The sequence below is a fragment of the Chrysochloris asiatica genome, unplaced genomic scaffold, assembly GCF_000296735.1.
Source record: "Chrysochloris asiatica unplaced genomic scaffold, ChrAsi1.0 scaffold00045, whole genome shotgun sequence".
Lineage (NCBI taxonomy): Eukaryota > Metazoa > Chordata > Mammalia > Afrosoricida > Chrysochloridae > Chrysochloris > Chrysochloris asiatica.
In genome coordinates this window covers 16498604-16515386 of record NW_006408563.1, presented here as the reverse complement: position 1 = coordinate 16515386, position 16783 = coordinate 16498604, and the positions used below count along the sequence as shown (strand labels likewise).

The window sequence follows — 16783 nt, the reverse complement described above, 5'->3', positions numbered from 1 at the left end:
GTTTCTGTATTACCTTTAGCAAAACTTTACTCGCTTGTTATGGAATTGGAGCCCCTCAAAATATGTGTTGGAATACTACCCCCGATATCTGTGGATGTGATCCTGTTTGGGAATAGGTTAATGCAGGGTATCCTAAAACTAATCATTTTTTATTTAAAAGGGAGTAGATTATACACAGAAGTAAGCAGACACACAGAAGACAGGAGCTATCTGATGACACCCAAGGCAGATGACTCTACAAACCTAAGACTTGTAGCTTCCCCAATTATGAGAAATTAAATATCTGTTCCTTAAAGCCAATTGACGGCACTTAACAACAACAGCAAAGCTATTCCTATCACCAGAAGACTAAGGTATCCTGTATAATCCATTCTCTATTGAACAGCTAGAATGAATTTAACAAATCTAAATTAGTCCTTTACCCAAAAACCTCCAATGACTTCTCCAACCATTTAGGAAAAATCCAAACTCCATGCCAGGTAATACAAGCCATAAATTAACTAACCCTGTTCATTTCTCTACCCTTATTAGGTACCAAGACAAAGTCATTCCCACTTTGAGTTTTGAGACTTTCTTTGTAAGGCAGATTCTACTCCCAAATATTACCTGACTAGGTTTCTTAATATTTTACCATTGTTTGAATGTTGCTTCTTCAAAGGGGCCTTCTCAATCTACCATGTTAAGCAGAGTTGCCTGCCCTCGCCCCCAATTCACTCCATCCCATTGTACTGATGCAGTTTCTTTGTACCCTATATCACTGTCAGAATTAGCTTTTTCTTGTTCACTTATTTGTTACCTAATTCCACTTAAGAAGGTGTTGTTGTTGTCAGGTGCCATCGAGTCAGAACTGACTCATAGCGACCCCATGCACAGCAGAACGAAACAATGTCCGATCCTGGGCCAACCTCAATACAGCTGCCACACTTGACACCATCAATGACGCCACCTGGCTGATCCATCTCGTTGGAGGTCTTCCTCTTTTTCTCTGACCCTCCACCTTACCCCGCATGACATCCTTCTCCAGCAACTGTTCTCTCCGGACAATGTGTCCAAAGTAGGAGAGACGAAGCTTAGCCATCTTGGCCTCCAAGGAGCACTCTGGTTGTACTTCTTCCAAAACAGATCTATTGGTTCTTTTGGCAGTCCACGGCACTTTCAGTATTCTCCTCCAACACCACAACTCAAAGGCATCAATTCTTCAACGATCTTCCTTATTCACTGTCCAGCTTTCACATCCATATGAGGTTATTGAAAATACCATGGCTTGGGTCAGGCACAGCTTAGTCCTCAAGCTGACATCTCTGCTCTTCAACACTTTAAAAAGTTCCTGTGCAGATTTGCCCAATGAAATATGTCGTCTGATCTCTTGACCGCTGCTTCCGCAAGTGTTGACAGTTGATCCAAGAAGAATTAAGTCCTTGACAACTTCAATCTCTTCTCCATTGATACCAATGCTGTTTATTGGTCCAGTGGTGAGGATTTTTGTTTTCTTAATATTGAGATGTAATCCATATTGAAAGCTGTGCTCTGTGATCTTCATAAATATATGTTTCAAGTCCTCTTCACTTTCAGCAAGCAAGGTTGTATCATCAGCATATCGCAGGTTGTTAATGAGTCTTCCACCAATCCTGATGCCACGTTTTTTTCATAGAACCCAGCTTCTCGTATTATTTGCTCAGCATACAAATTAAACAAGTATGGTGAAAGAAAACAACCCTGTCACACACCTTTCCCAATTTTAAAACATTCAGTGTTCCCATGCTCTGTTCGAAAAACTGCCTCTTGGTCCAGGTACAGATTTCTCAGAAGTACAATTAAGTATTCTGGAATACTAATACTTTGCAATGTTGTCCATAGTTTGTCATGATCCACACAATCGAAAGCCTTCGCGTAGTCAATAAAGCACAGGTAAACATCCTTCTGGTATTATCTGCTTTCAGCCAAGATCCATCGGACATCCGCAATGATATCTCTCGTTCCACGGCCTCTTCTGAATCTAGCTTGAACCTCTGGAAGTTCTCTGTCAATGTATGGTTGTAGCTGTTTCTGTATTACCTTTAGCAAAACTTTACTCGGTTGAGATATCAAAGAGATTGTCCGATGATTTCCGCATTCTGTTGGGTCAACTCTCTTTAGCTACCCTGTATAAGGTTTCCATGACTGTGAATTTTTATTTACTAGAGCAGAAAGCGCTATCTTTCTCCATGGAGAGGCTGGTAGATTTGAACTGCTGACCTTGAGATTAGCAGCCCAGCATGTAACCCGCTATACTACTAGGGTTCCTTCCTTAAGAAGGTATGCCCTGTTTATCTTGTTAGCCAATCTATTCCTACCCAGCATCCAGAGTCTATCTGGCAAGTCATTGGCATTTAAAAAAGATATCTGTTTGAATGAATGCATAAAGTAATGAATAAACAAATAAATGAAACTCCAAGTGCAAAGCTCTTCCCATCTTTGTTTTATAAGGAACAACTCTACATGCTAATCCATATTTTCTTGAACTGTCACCTTCCATACATCTTCCCCTAGGAATTAATCATGCCAACAAGTAATTTCTAGAGTCATACAGAAATTAAGTTGGTGAAAGGATGTGTCCCTGACATACATCATTTCTGATTTTAAATCATTTAGTATCCCCTTGTTCTGTTCGAATGACTGTCTCTGGGTCAAAGAACAAATTCTTAATATAAGTTTCTTTGGCTGTAAATCTTTCTGGGAGCAAAAGGCCTCATCTTTCTCCTTTGGAGTGGCTGCTGGGCTCAAACCACTGACCTTGTGGTTCACAGTCCAGTGCTTATACAACAGAGTCACCACGCTTCCTATTTCTATAGTTGTTGTTTTTGTTTAGTGCCGTCGAGTCAGTTCCGACCCATAGCGACCCTGGATAGGGTTTCCAAGGAGCAGCTAGTGAGCTTGAACCGCCAACCCCGCAGTTCAAATGGCTTTGCAGTCTGGCGCATTATTGCACTTAATTTTTTTCTTCACAACTCTTTAGACTTAATTTTTATAACATTTTAAAGCCCTTCTCTGTTTTTTTCTTTCTAGAAATTTTTAGGCAAATACCATGCTGTATGATCAGAGAACAAACTGTTGAACAGTTTTCACCTATACATCATGGAGTTTATATATTACAGAGCCTCTAGAAGGTTAATGCTGCCTGAGTAAAAAGGTTGAAAAAAGCCAAAAAAGAATTATATTAGAGATTGCAATTCCAAACTAAGTGTAAGAAGGAGAGTGTAATAGTTAGAGAAACTAGATGCCCTGAGTATTAATGTGGCAAGGGAGGGATTTCTTGTTTAAGATCAGGAATGGGAGTAGAATCTTGGTTAAAAGTCAGGGCGGGAGAAAATGAAAGGAAACAGGTAAAAGTTGTTGTTATTAGGTGCCATTCCAACTCATAGTGGCTCTATGCACAACAGAACATAACACTGGCCAGGCCTGTACCATCCTCCTAGTCTCTGCTATGTTTGAGCCCATTGCGATTACCACTGTGTCGATTCATTTTGTTGTGGGTCTTCCTCTTTTTCGTTGACCCTCCACGTTTCCAAGCATGATGTCCTTCTCCAGGGACTGGTCCCTACTGAAAACATGTGCAAAATATGAGAGAAGAACTCTCACCATCTTCATGTCTAAGGAGCATTCTGGCTGTGCATCTTCCAATACAAATTTGTTCTGGCAGTCCATGATACTTTCAATATTTATCGCCAACACCGTAATTCAAATGCATTGATTCCTTTACAGTCTTCCTTATTACTTCCAACTTTCACGTGCATGTGAAGACATTGAAAATACTATGGCTTGATCCAGGTGCACCTTAGTCTTCAAACAGCTATTTTTGCTCTTGAAAACTTTAAAGAGGTCTTGTGCAATATATATGCCTAATGTGATATGTAATTTGATTTCTTTACTGCTGCTTCCAAGAGCGTTGATTGTGGATTCAAGCAAAATGAAGTCTTTGGCAAATTCAATCTTTTTCCCACTATCATTATGTTAGAGTCCTGGTGTGGCACTGTGAGTTAATGCGCCAGACTGCAAAGCTGTTTGAACTGCAAGGTCAGCAGTTCAAGCTCACCAGTCACTCCTTGGAAACCCTATACAGGGTCGCTATGGGTCAAAACCGACTTGATGGCACTTAACAACAACAACATCATTATGTTATTTATAGGGTCAGTTTTAAGAATTTTTGCTTTCTTTATATTGAGGAACAACCCATACTGAAGGCTGTAGTCTTTGATTTTCATCAGTAAGTATTTTAAGTCCACTTTGCTACCAACAAGTAAGGTTGTATCATCTGCATATCACAGGTTGTTAATTAATCTTCCTTCAATTATGATGTTACATTATTCTTCATATAATTAAACTTCTCTGATTATTTGCTCAGCATACAGATTGAATAAGTATGGTGGAAGGATAGAACCCTGATACACACCTTTCCTGACTGTAAACCATTCAGTAACCCCTTATTCTGTATGAATAATGGCCTCTGGGTCAAAGTACAGGTTCTTCATGAGCACAGTAAAGAGTTCTGGAATACCCATTATTCTCAGTGTTTTTAGTAGCTTGTTATGATCCACATAATCAAAAGTATTTATATAGTCAATAAAGCACAGGTGGTACTGCAAGTTAATATACTGGACTGCAAAGTCAATTTGAACCACAAGGTCGGTAATTGAGGCTCACCAACCGTTCCTAGGAAACCCTATACAGAGTTGCTATGAGTTGGAACTGACTTAACAGCACTTAACAACAACAAACATCTTTCTGGAATTCTCTACTTTTAGCCAAGATCCAGCTGAAGTCAGCAATGATATCCCTTGTTCCACAGCTTGAGTTTCTGGCAGTTCTGTGTCAGTGTAACGTTGTAGCCATTGTTTGAATCACCTTCAGCAAAATTTTAGTTGCATATGATAAGATATTGTGAAATGATTTCTGAATTCCACTGGGTTACCTCTCTTTGGAATGGGAACAAATCTGCATCTCTTTCTATCAGTTGGCCAGGTAGCTCTCTTTCAAATCTCTTGGCATAGATGAGTGAGCATCTCCAGTGCTGCATCAGTTTGCTGAAAGATTCCAGTTTGTATTCTGCCAATTCCAGGAGTCCTGTTTATCACCAATACTTATAGTGTAGCTTGGCCTTCTTCCATCAGTACAATTGGTTGTTGAATTATATACTTATTAAAATGGCTCAACACTGATTATTTCTTCTTGGTACACTGACTCTGTGCATGTCTTCCATTTTCTTTTGATGTTTCCTGCATTATTCAATATTTTGCCCATAGAATCCTTCAATAGTCAAGTTGAGCCTTGAATTGTTCTTCAGTTCTTTCAGCTTGAGAAATGCTGACTGTGTTCTTCCCTTTTGGTTTTCTAACTCCAGAGTCTTTGCACATTTCATTATAACACTTTATCTTCTCAAGCTGCCCTTTGAAAATTTCTGTTCAGCTCTTTACTTCCTCATTTCTTACAGTTGCTCTAGTTTCTGTACAATCAAGAGCAAGTTTTAGTCTCTTCTGACATCCATTTTTGGCTTTTCTTTCTTTCCTATTTTTAAATGATCTTCTGCTTTTTCTTCATGTATGATGTTCTTGATGTCATCCCACAAGTCTTCTGGTCTTCAGTCATTAGTGTCTAAATGCATCAAATCTGCTCTTTAGATGGTCTCTAAATTCAGATGGGATATGTTCAAGGTCTTATTTTGGCTCTTGTGGACTTGTTTTAATTTTCCTCAGCTTCAGCCTGAACTTGTATATGAGCCACTGATGGCCTGCTCCTTCCACAGTCTGCCACTGGCCTTGTTTTGGCTGATAATCTGGAGCTTTTTTTTTTACCACCTCTTCCCACAGAGGTAGTCAATTTGACTTTTGTGTATTCCACCTGGTGACATCATCTGTAATGCCACCTTTTAGCTTAAAAATGTTTTGCAATGAATGAGTCATTGGTCTTAAAAATTCTATCCTGTGATCTGCAGCATTATTTTTATCACCAAGACCCTATTTTCCAACTATTGTTCCAGTGTCTTTGTTTCCAATTTCCATATTCCCATCACCAGCAATTGTCAATGCATCTTGATTACACATTTGATCAATTTCAGACTGAAGATGTTCGTAGAATTCTTCAATTTCATCATTACTGGCCAAAGGAGATACTCAAAATACATTAGATTACTTTTTTAAATTTCTATTTAGAACAATAACTAAAAGGCTAAAAGCTTTGTATAAAATTCTGATTAATAAGACTCATATTTTTAGTTGATAGCAACATATTTAGATCTCTGTAGTGAAACTGAAGTGGAGTTTCTAGAGTAGCCACATTATTAAAAGGAAAGATATATAAATCTATGTCACCCTAAATATTCTACCATGCCATCTTTAAAAACATTTTAAATACTGATTTCCCACACAAACTTCATATATACATTCATATATGTGTATATATATTTACTATACACACACACACACACACACACACACACACACAGACATATATATCCACCACTAGTCTGTCAGATTGTCGTACTGTGGTGGCTTGTGAGTTGCTGTGATTCTGAAAGCTATGCCACTGGTATTTTAAATACCAGCAGGATCACCCATGGTACACAGGTTTCAGATGAGCTTCCAGACGAAGACAGAATAGGAAGGAGGAGTGACAAACTACTTCTGAATATTTAGTCACTGAAAACCTTATGGATAGCAGAGAAACACTATCAAATATAGTGTCAGAAAATGATGAAGATCAAAGGACACAGCCTTCAGTGTGGATTGCATCTCAATGTAAAGAAAATAAAAATCCTCACCACTGGACCAATAAACAACATTCTTATCAATGGAGAAAAGATTGAAGTTGTCAAGGACTTTAATCTTCTTGGATCAACTATCAACACTCATGGAAGCAGCAGTCAGGAAATCAAATGACATATTGTATAAGGCAAATCTGCTGCACAAGACCTTTTTAAAGTGTTGAAGATCAAAGATGTTAGCTTGAGGACTAAGGTGTGCCTGACCCAAGCCATGGTATTTTCAATAACCTCATATGCATGCAAAAGCTGGACAGTGAATAAGGAAGACAGTAGAAGAATTGATGCTTTTGAGTTATGGTGTTGGAGGAGAATACTGAAAGATTGAAAGTGCCATGGGCTGCCAAAAGAACTAACTGATCTGTGTTGGAAGAAGTGCATCCAGAGTGCTCCTTGGAGGCCATGATGGCCAAACTTCGTCTCTCATACTTTGGACATATTGTCAGGAGGGACCAGTCTCTGGAGAAGGATATCAAGTTTGGTAAGGTGGAGGGTCAGAGAAAAAGAGGAAGACCCCCAGCAAGATGGATTGGCAAAGTGGCAGCATCAACAGGCTCCAGTGTGGCAACAATAGTGAGGTTGGCCCAGGATCGGGCAGTGTTTCATTCTGTGTCTAAGGTCGTTATGAGTCAGTACCAACTTGATGGCACCTAACAACAACAACAAACACACACGTTGTTAAGTGGTGTGGTGTTGGTTCCAACACACAGCAACCCTATTACCCTATTTAGGGTTTCCACCTAATGTCTGGTGATCTTGAACTGCACACCTTGTGGTTCAAACAGACCTTGCAATCAAGTGCATTAACCTGCAGTGTCACACCTGGACTCCTATATACACATGGTGGTGGTGGTTATGTGCCATGGAGTTGGTTCTGATTCATAGCGAACCACATAGTTTCTGAGGCTATCAATTTTTATAGGAATAGAAAGCCTCATCTTTCTTCCGTGGACCACTGATAGTTTCGAAGTGCTAACCTTGAGATTAGTAGCCCAACTCATAACAACTATACTACCAGAGCTCCTTATATAAGGTGGTGGTTATGTGCCGTGAGTTAGTTCCAACTTACAGCAACCCTGTATAAGGTTTCTGAGACTTTATGGGAGCAGAAGGCCTCACCTTTCTCCTGCAGAGTGGCTGGTAGTTTTGAACTGATGACTTTTAAGCTACCAACCAAAATGTAACTGCTACACTACCAGAGCACCTATACATACACACACACACACACACACACATACACACACACACAGATTATTGTGAATTGAGTGAAGGTTTACAGAGCATATTATCAGTTTCGTATCCAATAAATCACACACTTTGTTTCATCTCAGTGATGGCAATCCTTCCATAAAACAAGTTATCCCACTTTCTCCCTGTGGTTCCCATTTCCATTTCACCCTCCTTCCCAAACTCTCTGATCCTTATTCCCAGTAAATGTTGCCCTTTTGATCTTTAATGATTGAATATTAAATTGACTATTGACTTTAATGATTGACTATTCCATGGAGTCCTGGTGTGGCACTGTGGGTTAATGCGCCAGAATGCAAAACCATTTGAACTATAAGGTCAGTGGTTCAAGCTCACCAGCTGCTCCTTGAAAACCCTATACAGGGTCACTATGGATTGGAACTGACTCGATGGCACTTTACAACAACATTCCGTGGTGAGCATACCTTACTAGTATTGTTGGCCCCATATATATGGTTGAAATTTGGGCCATGAGAGTGAATTCTGTTTCAGACTTGAAGGGTAACCGAGGACCACAGTCTCCGGTTCCTCCAGTCTCTTTCTAAGGAGTAAGTCTGGTCTTTATTTGTTTATTTATTTATCTTAATAAATATGAGCTTAATTTTACATTGTCTCACTCTATCTAGGACCTTCCCGTGAGATCCCTTTCAGAGTAGACAACGTCTTGTTCTCCTGGTCTTAAAGTCATGTAAACGTCATACATTTTTTAGATTCTTCCCTATTGTTTTATGTTTCAGATAACCTCAGTGTATACATTTTGTATTCCTTCTTTCTTTCAGTGGCAAGGTCAGTGATTCAAGCTCTCCAACCACTCCTCAGAAAGCCTATACAGGGTCATAGGGTCATTATGAGTCAGAACCGACTAGATGGCACTTAACAACAACAACAACATCAAACAGGAAGAGTAGAGATTCAAACCCACTTAGCCGTACCACAGAAGAAAGGCCTGGGAATCTGCTTCCACAAAGATTACCGACAAGAAAAGCCTCAGGAGCTCAGTTACACTCTGTAACAGGTGGGGGCACCGTAAGTCAGCATTGACTTGACAGCAACATGTTTGGTTTGCTTTTTGGTTCTTTTTTCATAGAGTTGACACCAGAATCCCAAAGCCCAATCTACCTACTGTCTGATGTCAATAATTAGACATTTCCTTTACATTTTGTGGTCAGAATGCTCTGTAGAAGTGAGAATGACAAAACTTCGTCTCTCATACTTTAGACATGTTGACAGGAAAGACCAGTGCCAGGGGAAGGACACTGTACTTAATAAAGTGGAGGATCAGTGAAAAGGGGGAAGACACCCAGTGAGACAGACTGATACAGCGGCAGCAACAATGCACTCAAACGTGACAACAATTGTGAGGATGGTACAGGGCCGGGTAGTGTTTCATTCTGTTGTGCAGAGGGTTGATACAAATCAGAACCAACCGAACAGCACCTTACAACAAGCAATATAGTGTGGTCATTAAGAGCATGGACTCTGGAGTCAGTAGCCCATGGATTTTATTCCCAACGATACCACTTAGTTGTTATGGAACCTTTTCTGTGCCTTCATTGCTTCTTGTAGAAAAATGGGAGTTTCAGACTAATTTACAGGTTTGTTTAGATTAAATGTGTTCATTAATGCATACATAATAATACAGAGTCTGTTGTTGCTGTTGTTAAATGCAATCGGGTTGGTTCCAAGTCATAGAGACCCTGTATAGGGTTTACGGGGAGTGCCTGGTGAGTTTTGAACCAAACTTGCAGTTCAAACTGACCTTGAAGTATGTTGTTGTTATGTGCCGTGGAGTTGGGTCCAACTCATAGCGACCCCGTACAGGGTTTCTGAGGCTATAAATCTTTACGGGAGCAGAAGACTCATTTTTTTCCCCACGGTACAACTGGTAGTTTCGAACTGCTGATCCTGAGGTTCTCAGCCCGATTCGTAACCACTATGCTACCAGAGCTCCTTACCTTAAAGTATAGTGCTTAACAAATGACCATTCCTACTATTCATTATGTTTGGCCTGTTTCTTTTCCACTATATTCTTCCAGGTTTGGTACTCACAGGGTTCGAATGCAGCACGGTGAAGAACTCTGGGCTGGTGAGGAACTTCACAGGGGGAGACTGTAACAGCAGTGTGAGTCTGGACCGGGAGGTCGAGTGGGGCAGCACGTTCTCCCGTCGGAAATCTAGACGGGGCCAAGCACAGGCACTCAGAGGAATCTCTCCACATGCTTATGTCTATTCGCTTCAAGCTAGATAATTTTGAAAGAACTAAAGAATTACTTCTGCCATTTGCTATTGTTTTAATCCCCCAAATATCTTTTTCTTGGGTATAAATTTAGACACAACAGCTGACTGCTCTTGTTGTCAGGTGCCATCAAGTTGACTTCAATTCAGAGTGATCACATGTGACAGAGTAAGTGTCCCATCCGGCATTCTAGGCTGTCAGCTTTAGGGAAGCAGATTGCCAGGTCATCCTCCCCTGGAGCCACTGGATGGGTTTGACCTATCAACCTGCCAGAAGCTAAGCACTAAATAGTTATGCCACTCAAAAGTTTATAATATAAACTGTAAAGCCGATTCTGATGCACAGTGCCCCTGTAGGACAGAGTGGGACTGCTGTGCGGGATTTCTAAGGCTGTAATCTCTACAGAAGCAGACAGCCATATTTTTGTCTTGTGGAGTGGCTGGTGGGTTCGAACCATCAACTTTTTAGTTACTACTCAAGTGATTAACCACTGTGTACCATGAATCTTCATGTTGAACCACTAACACAAACCAAACCCAAGTTCACTGTCACCGAGTTGATTCTGACTCATAGCGACCCTATCTAGAATTTTCAAGCTGCAAATCTTGACAGGAGTCAACAGCTTCAATTTTCTCCCTTAGGACAGCCAGTGAAGCCCAATGCAGGCCACCAGCACTCCTTAATTATTCAAAATTGGAATTGAAAAATAGTTTCAGTCACCATTAACACTTTAATTTACCCTTATATGTTTTCGTTGGTGAGGTTCTTTTTCAGTGTCCAAACCTAGAGATTAAAGTAATTCACAGTCTATTTGGGTTTGTGATTCTTTCCTTAGTACTAACAAAACAGCTCAGGGTTAGAAAAGCTCTCTGGTGAATTCCACTTTTGTAGTTGTATTATGAGTTCTTACTGAAAATCCAAAGTTCTCTAAAAAGCAAATCTTCAATTTTTGGGAATCCCTATTTTCTGTCTACTTTGATGAGGGTGACAAAAACCGACATGCAAAGCCACACAAAGGCTCTTACCTGCACTGGCTTGATGAAAGTCGCCTTCCTCCCCTGCCCCATCAAGAGTATTGCTGTTTTCCTCAGGTCTCTCGTTAGTCATAGTTCTTCGGATACTCTGATATCTAAAAGCATGATCCTAGAGTTACATTGCAGGGCACTCTAAAAGGTGGAACTCAACGTCTCTCCCAGAACTCAGAAGTTTTCTCTTTCTCCCTCTAACAGCCCACTCCTGATTTTCTGTGTCATCTACTGTCTACAAAAATACACTGCTATAAATTTCTTTTAGTCATGGTTTATGGAACATTTTCTTTATATACTACTAAAACTTTAAAAAATGTTGCAGCAACCAAAGAGAATAAAATTCCTATACTGTTATGTTCTATAGCAATTAGTTCTTGAACGAGGCCAACAGATTTTAAAAGTGTTGTTGTTAAGTGCTGTTGAGTCAGTTTCGACCCATAGCGACCCTGTATAGGGCTTCCAAGGAGCAGCTGGTGAGCTTGAACTGTCAACCTTGCAGTTCAAACAGCTTTGCAGTCTGGCGCATTAAGATGCAACACAAATGAAGATTCTGGACAGTCTACAGACTACTTGGATTAAATTTATGAATGTACACATTCTGTTTTACTAAAAATCAATGCCTTGAGTTGACTACAGACAGGGGTCATCATTACTTATGTTCTCTCCAGTTTCCAAGCAAGGTGTATGCAGGTATGGTTTTCTTTTTGTAACCAAGAGATTGTATTATTTTATAACCAAGAGAAGTCCAGGGAAGCCTAAGAATCAAGAGTTACTACTTAATGAAGGATATCCACAGGTGAAAGAGACAACCATATCTTCGCCTTTGTGCCATGTGAAAATGAGCCCAAGTATAAAACAGAACAGCCGGAGCAAAGTGCCCATCCTCACCGCCGGTTCAGCTGCTCCATTTGCTGTATGGAGTTGGATCTCTGAAGCATCTGTGGGGCTGGGGGAGCTGTTGGCCGCTGCCACGTTGTGGTTCGGTTTACATGATCCACGTAGAAGATCCTCCCGTGGCTGTCAATGCGTGCCTCCCAGTCTAAATAGCAGTAATCCACCAAAGGGTATTTATTAGGAGGGGAGATGAGGTCATTAATGTGGTGCATTAAGTTCAGCACCAGGTTTCTCTGTCTGACATGCTATAATTTGGAGCCAACAACATATATTTCACTTCATAAGCCCCAGTCCACTCCAGAATCTTTTGTGACCAGCTATTAAGTAAATTCCGTCTGTATAAACCACCAACCGACCCGCTGCCATCAGGTTAGCGCCAATTCATGGAGACTCTAAGTGTGTCTAACACCAATCCCCTTAAAGAATCTCTGAATGTACAGAATCCTTCCAAATCCACTCACAATACTCATCTTTCATATCTGACTGACAGTGTTTAAAAAATACAAGTAGTTGGTATCATACAACTTTAATTATATACTTGCATCAAAATTGGTATTGAAGGTTATTTTCAACGAAAATTAGACTTTTATGTTTTGTTTTCCTTTTCTAGTTTAGATGAAAAACTCATAGCTAGGAACATCCATATGCATATTTACATACAATCTTAATAAAAGCAATCTTCAAAATAAAAGTAATTAACTAATGTTAACTCAATGATCAAACAATGTCACTCTCTACAAACTTGCATTTTTACTTCTCCAAAGATGAAAAGATTTTTAGGAAAGGGCAATTTCTTGCCTCCAATCTCTAGTATATACAATGTATTATAAGATTATTTAAATTTATGGCTAGGCAATTACACTGCTAAAGCATGTTAACCTTTGAAAACAAATATATACATGTGTGTTCATTAAAAACAGAAAGCAAACTGGTGTTCAGAACCAAATATCCCACCTCTATGACTCTGTAAAAGCCATTTCCCTATTAAAAGTCACAGAACATGAACTGATCTTTTCAAAGCCAAAAATATTGAAATTTATTGCAGTTGACAAGGATAATTTATGCAGAAAATATATGAAAATAGCAGAAGTCAATTCTTTGACCAAAAAAACTATAAGTTTCTATTTCTTTGTAAGTACTTTTTGAAATTAAAAGCACATTTCTCTTGAGAAGCTCCATCATCTTCAAAACTCACCACATGCTCACTTAACTAACCAACAAACAACCGTGAGTCTAACTCCAGAGTTGAGAAGGAAGACTTGCCTTCTCCTGTCCACCCATGGCATTTGCTCTGGAAGTCAATAAAGTACTCCAGCAAAAATGGGCTAAGGAACAGTACCATACAAACAGCGAACAATTCAATGCACTTATCCTCCAAAGTGCAAAGATTTACAATAAACCAGCCTGTTGAATGTGACTTCACTGGGTACAGCTACAGTTTCATCAATGGACATTTCTGTAAGACCTTGTGCTCACACAAATAGTAACTAAAGCATTTTTATAAATGATGTTCCAAATCATTTACTCTAATCTTTTGTTGTCTTCTTCTGCTTCATGTACATTTGCCCATTGCATGCCCCTCCCCCCCCCGCCATGCTTGTTCTTCATCCTTCAGATACATCCACTGCATTCCTTTCTTACTGGACCTAGGCTAAGGTAAGTATGTGCTACATCAAACTATCTGCTTATAAAAACAAATGACCAGTCTTTCCCTCAAGAATGTCTACCGTAGCTAACAACTTAAAAAATGTAGAATAAATCAATTAGGGATACAAAACAGAGACCAAGTAAAGGAAAAAGGAGCAGATGCTACCAAGCTCCAAAGATAAGGTTACTGACAAAATTTGGCTCTAAGTTTTCTGGCTGTTGAAGCAGAAAAGAAAACACGTTGCTGTGAATTTTCCAGTTTCTGACAAAATAAAGTAAGAAAAAAAGTACCTTTAGAGATAGAATTTTTCCTGGAACTCACAAATTTAGAATTTACTACATGAAATGGTTATAGGGTCTTATGAGGGCCATTTGATAGTAAATTAAGGGGGATATCTCCAAATGTATTAAGGACTACACCTTGCACATAGAACCAAAAACCCCTATGGCTGCTGAGTCGATCCCTACTCATAGCAACCTCCATACAATTTTCTTGGCTGCAATCTTTCTGGATGCAAATCACCAGGCCTTTCTTCCCTGGTGCTGCTAGATGAGTCTGCCCTGCACATGTTGTTAAGTGCTGTCAAGTTGGTTCCGACTCATAGCGACCCTGTATAGGGTTTCCAAGGAGCAGCTGGTGGGCTTGAACTGCCGACCTAGTGGCTCTCCGTCCAGTGCTGAATCTACAGCACTACATCAGGGGTCCTTGGCCTTGCTCATAGTGTGTAATAAATGAACAATTTTCAGTGACTTCAAACCATAATAACAAATATATTTACCTCTACAAAGGCCAGGAACAATTTTAATGTACAATTCAATAAAGATATTTCTATTGTTGTGGTTAAGTACTGTTGAGTCCGCTCTGACTCATAGTGACCCTGTATAGCGGCTCCGCGGAGCGAATGGTATATTTCTAGATGCAGTAAAAAGCATAAGGAAACAAAGTCCCAAAATTGGCTTTCTATGTCCACCAACTATCATATATTCAAATTAAGGTTGTTATTGAGTTTATTTATTTAAGTCCCCATAGAGAAATTCTAGATTGCTAGTTTCAAATGAATTGGCATGGATCAGGGAAAAACTGTTACCCTGGTACTTGCATGCACTCTTACCAAAGTGGTCAATATCCTTCCATCCAGGAATAGGCAGTAAAGGTACAAAGTTAGCCCTCTGTTCCATATACCAAAGTGACTTAGCAGGATGGGAAGGGCGCGTATACTTAACACACTATATGTTTTTATATAGGAATATTGAGTAGTACAAATGGCTAGAGGTTCGAGTCCACTCAGGGACACCTTAGAAGAAAGGCCTGGAAAACTTCTCCCAAAAAATCAGTTACTGAAAACTCTAAGAGAAGTACAGTTCTACTCGGACACATATGGGGCCAACCATGAGTCAGAACTGACTTGATGCCAACTGATTTGGTTTTTATATATCTTTATATTGGGCTTTATGTTTTAAGATTCCTTGGTGTCATGAGGGTTGATGTGCTTGGTTATAAACTTAAAGGTTGGTGTTTCAAACCCACCAGCTGCTCTGCAAAAGAAAGATGTGGCAGTGTGTTTCCAAAAAGATGCACAGCCTTGAAAACTCTATGGGCAGTTCTACTCTGTCCTACGGAGTCGCTGTGAGTCAGAATCAACTTGATGACAGGAGATTTGGGTTTTGGTTTTTATATTGGGCTTGGTTTATTGTCAACACAAAAAAGAAAATGAGTGTCTAATACATGTATTTACAACAATGACCAAAAAAAAAAAAAAAAAAGACTACCAGTTGAGGCTGCTTTTATTTATTTGTTTTCTCATTAATTTTTATTATGATTTTTAGTGAAAGAAATTATCATTTTTCTTATTCACACAATTTTTTTTTTTCTAAGAATGTATGGTTTCTTCTTTTGAATTTTCACCTGCCTTTCCTCTCACCCAAGTCTACCTTCCAGTCAGTGAACAAATTCCTTTCCTCCCACCCCTGGTAACTGTCACAAAATGTTTCTTTTAGCATGAAAATCATTTCTTGACTTTTTATTAATAGCAGTTCTTGCTTTGGAGGTTCAGGGTCATAATTTCATGGGGGTATCCCAGTTAATTGGCCTAATAATTTAATGCTTTTGTTCTACCTCCTTGTTCATTGTATAGTGCCTGGGGACTTAAAGACTTGCAGGCGGCCATCCAAGGCACAACACTTGGTCTCTTTATGCCTGGAATCACAAATGAAAAAGACTCAGAAATAGGTGGAGGATATAGAATGCATAGCTACTTGCATCCATAAACAACTGCCTTCTTTGCCAAGAGACCAGAAAAAATGGATGGCTACCATTATAGTCCTAGTGTGGCGCTGTGGGCTAATGCGTCAGACTGCAAAGTCCTTTGAACTGTAACATTGGTGGTTCAAGCTCACCAGCTGCTTCTTGAAAACCCTCTACAGGGTCGCTATGCGTTAGAATAGACTCAAGGGTACTTAACAACAACAACTACCATTATATATAGTGGTTACGAATCTGGCTGTTAACCTCAGGGTCAGTAGTTCGAAACTACCAGCTGTTCCTTGGGAGAAAATGGAGGTGTTCTGCTCCCGTAAAGATTTATAGCCTTGGAAACACTGTACAGGGTAGCTATGAGTTGGAACCTACTCCATGGCACATAACAACAACATTAGTGAACATTTTGATCAAAGATTCTGTAAAAGAATAAAAAGAAAGAAAATGCAGAACAGAATTTCAAATTCTCATGGACTTTAGATTTTCTGGTGTTGTAAAGGTTGGATGAACCCTTGAAACTATTGCCCTGAGGTCATCTTTAAACCTTAAACCAAAATATCCACTGAAATCATCTTAAGATCAAACAATGTTGCTGTTGTTAAGTGTAGTTGCGTTAGTTCCCTCTCATAGCAATCCTGTATAAGGTTTTCGAGGAGTGGCTGGCAAGTCTGAACCACCGA

The 16783-nt window shown here is 39.7% G+C and overlaps 1 protein-coding gene across 1 annotated transcript in view; it reads right to left on the bottom strand.

Moving 5' to 3' along the window:
• HECW2 (HECT, C2 and WW domain containing E3 ubiquitin protein ligase 2) overlaps positions 1-16783 on the bottom strand; it is a 356874-nt gene that overhangs the window by 156236 nt on the left and 183855 nt on the right. Inside the window, exons 10-12 of the mRNA XM_006862016.1 lie at positions 12194-12344; positions 11303-11406; positions 10091-10215 (exon numbers count right to left, since the gene is read on the bottom strand). Of these exons, the coding sequence (XP_006862078.1) occupies positions 10091-10215; positions 11303-11406; positions 12194-12344 (380 nt within the window). The remainder of the gene's footprint in view (positions 1-10090; positions 10216-11302; positions 11407-12193; positions 12345-16783) is intronic.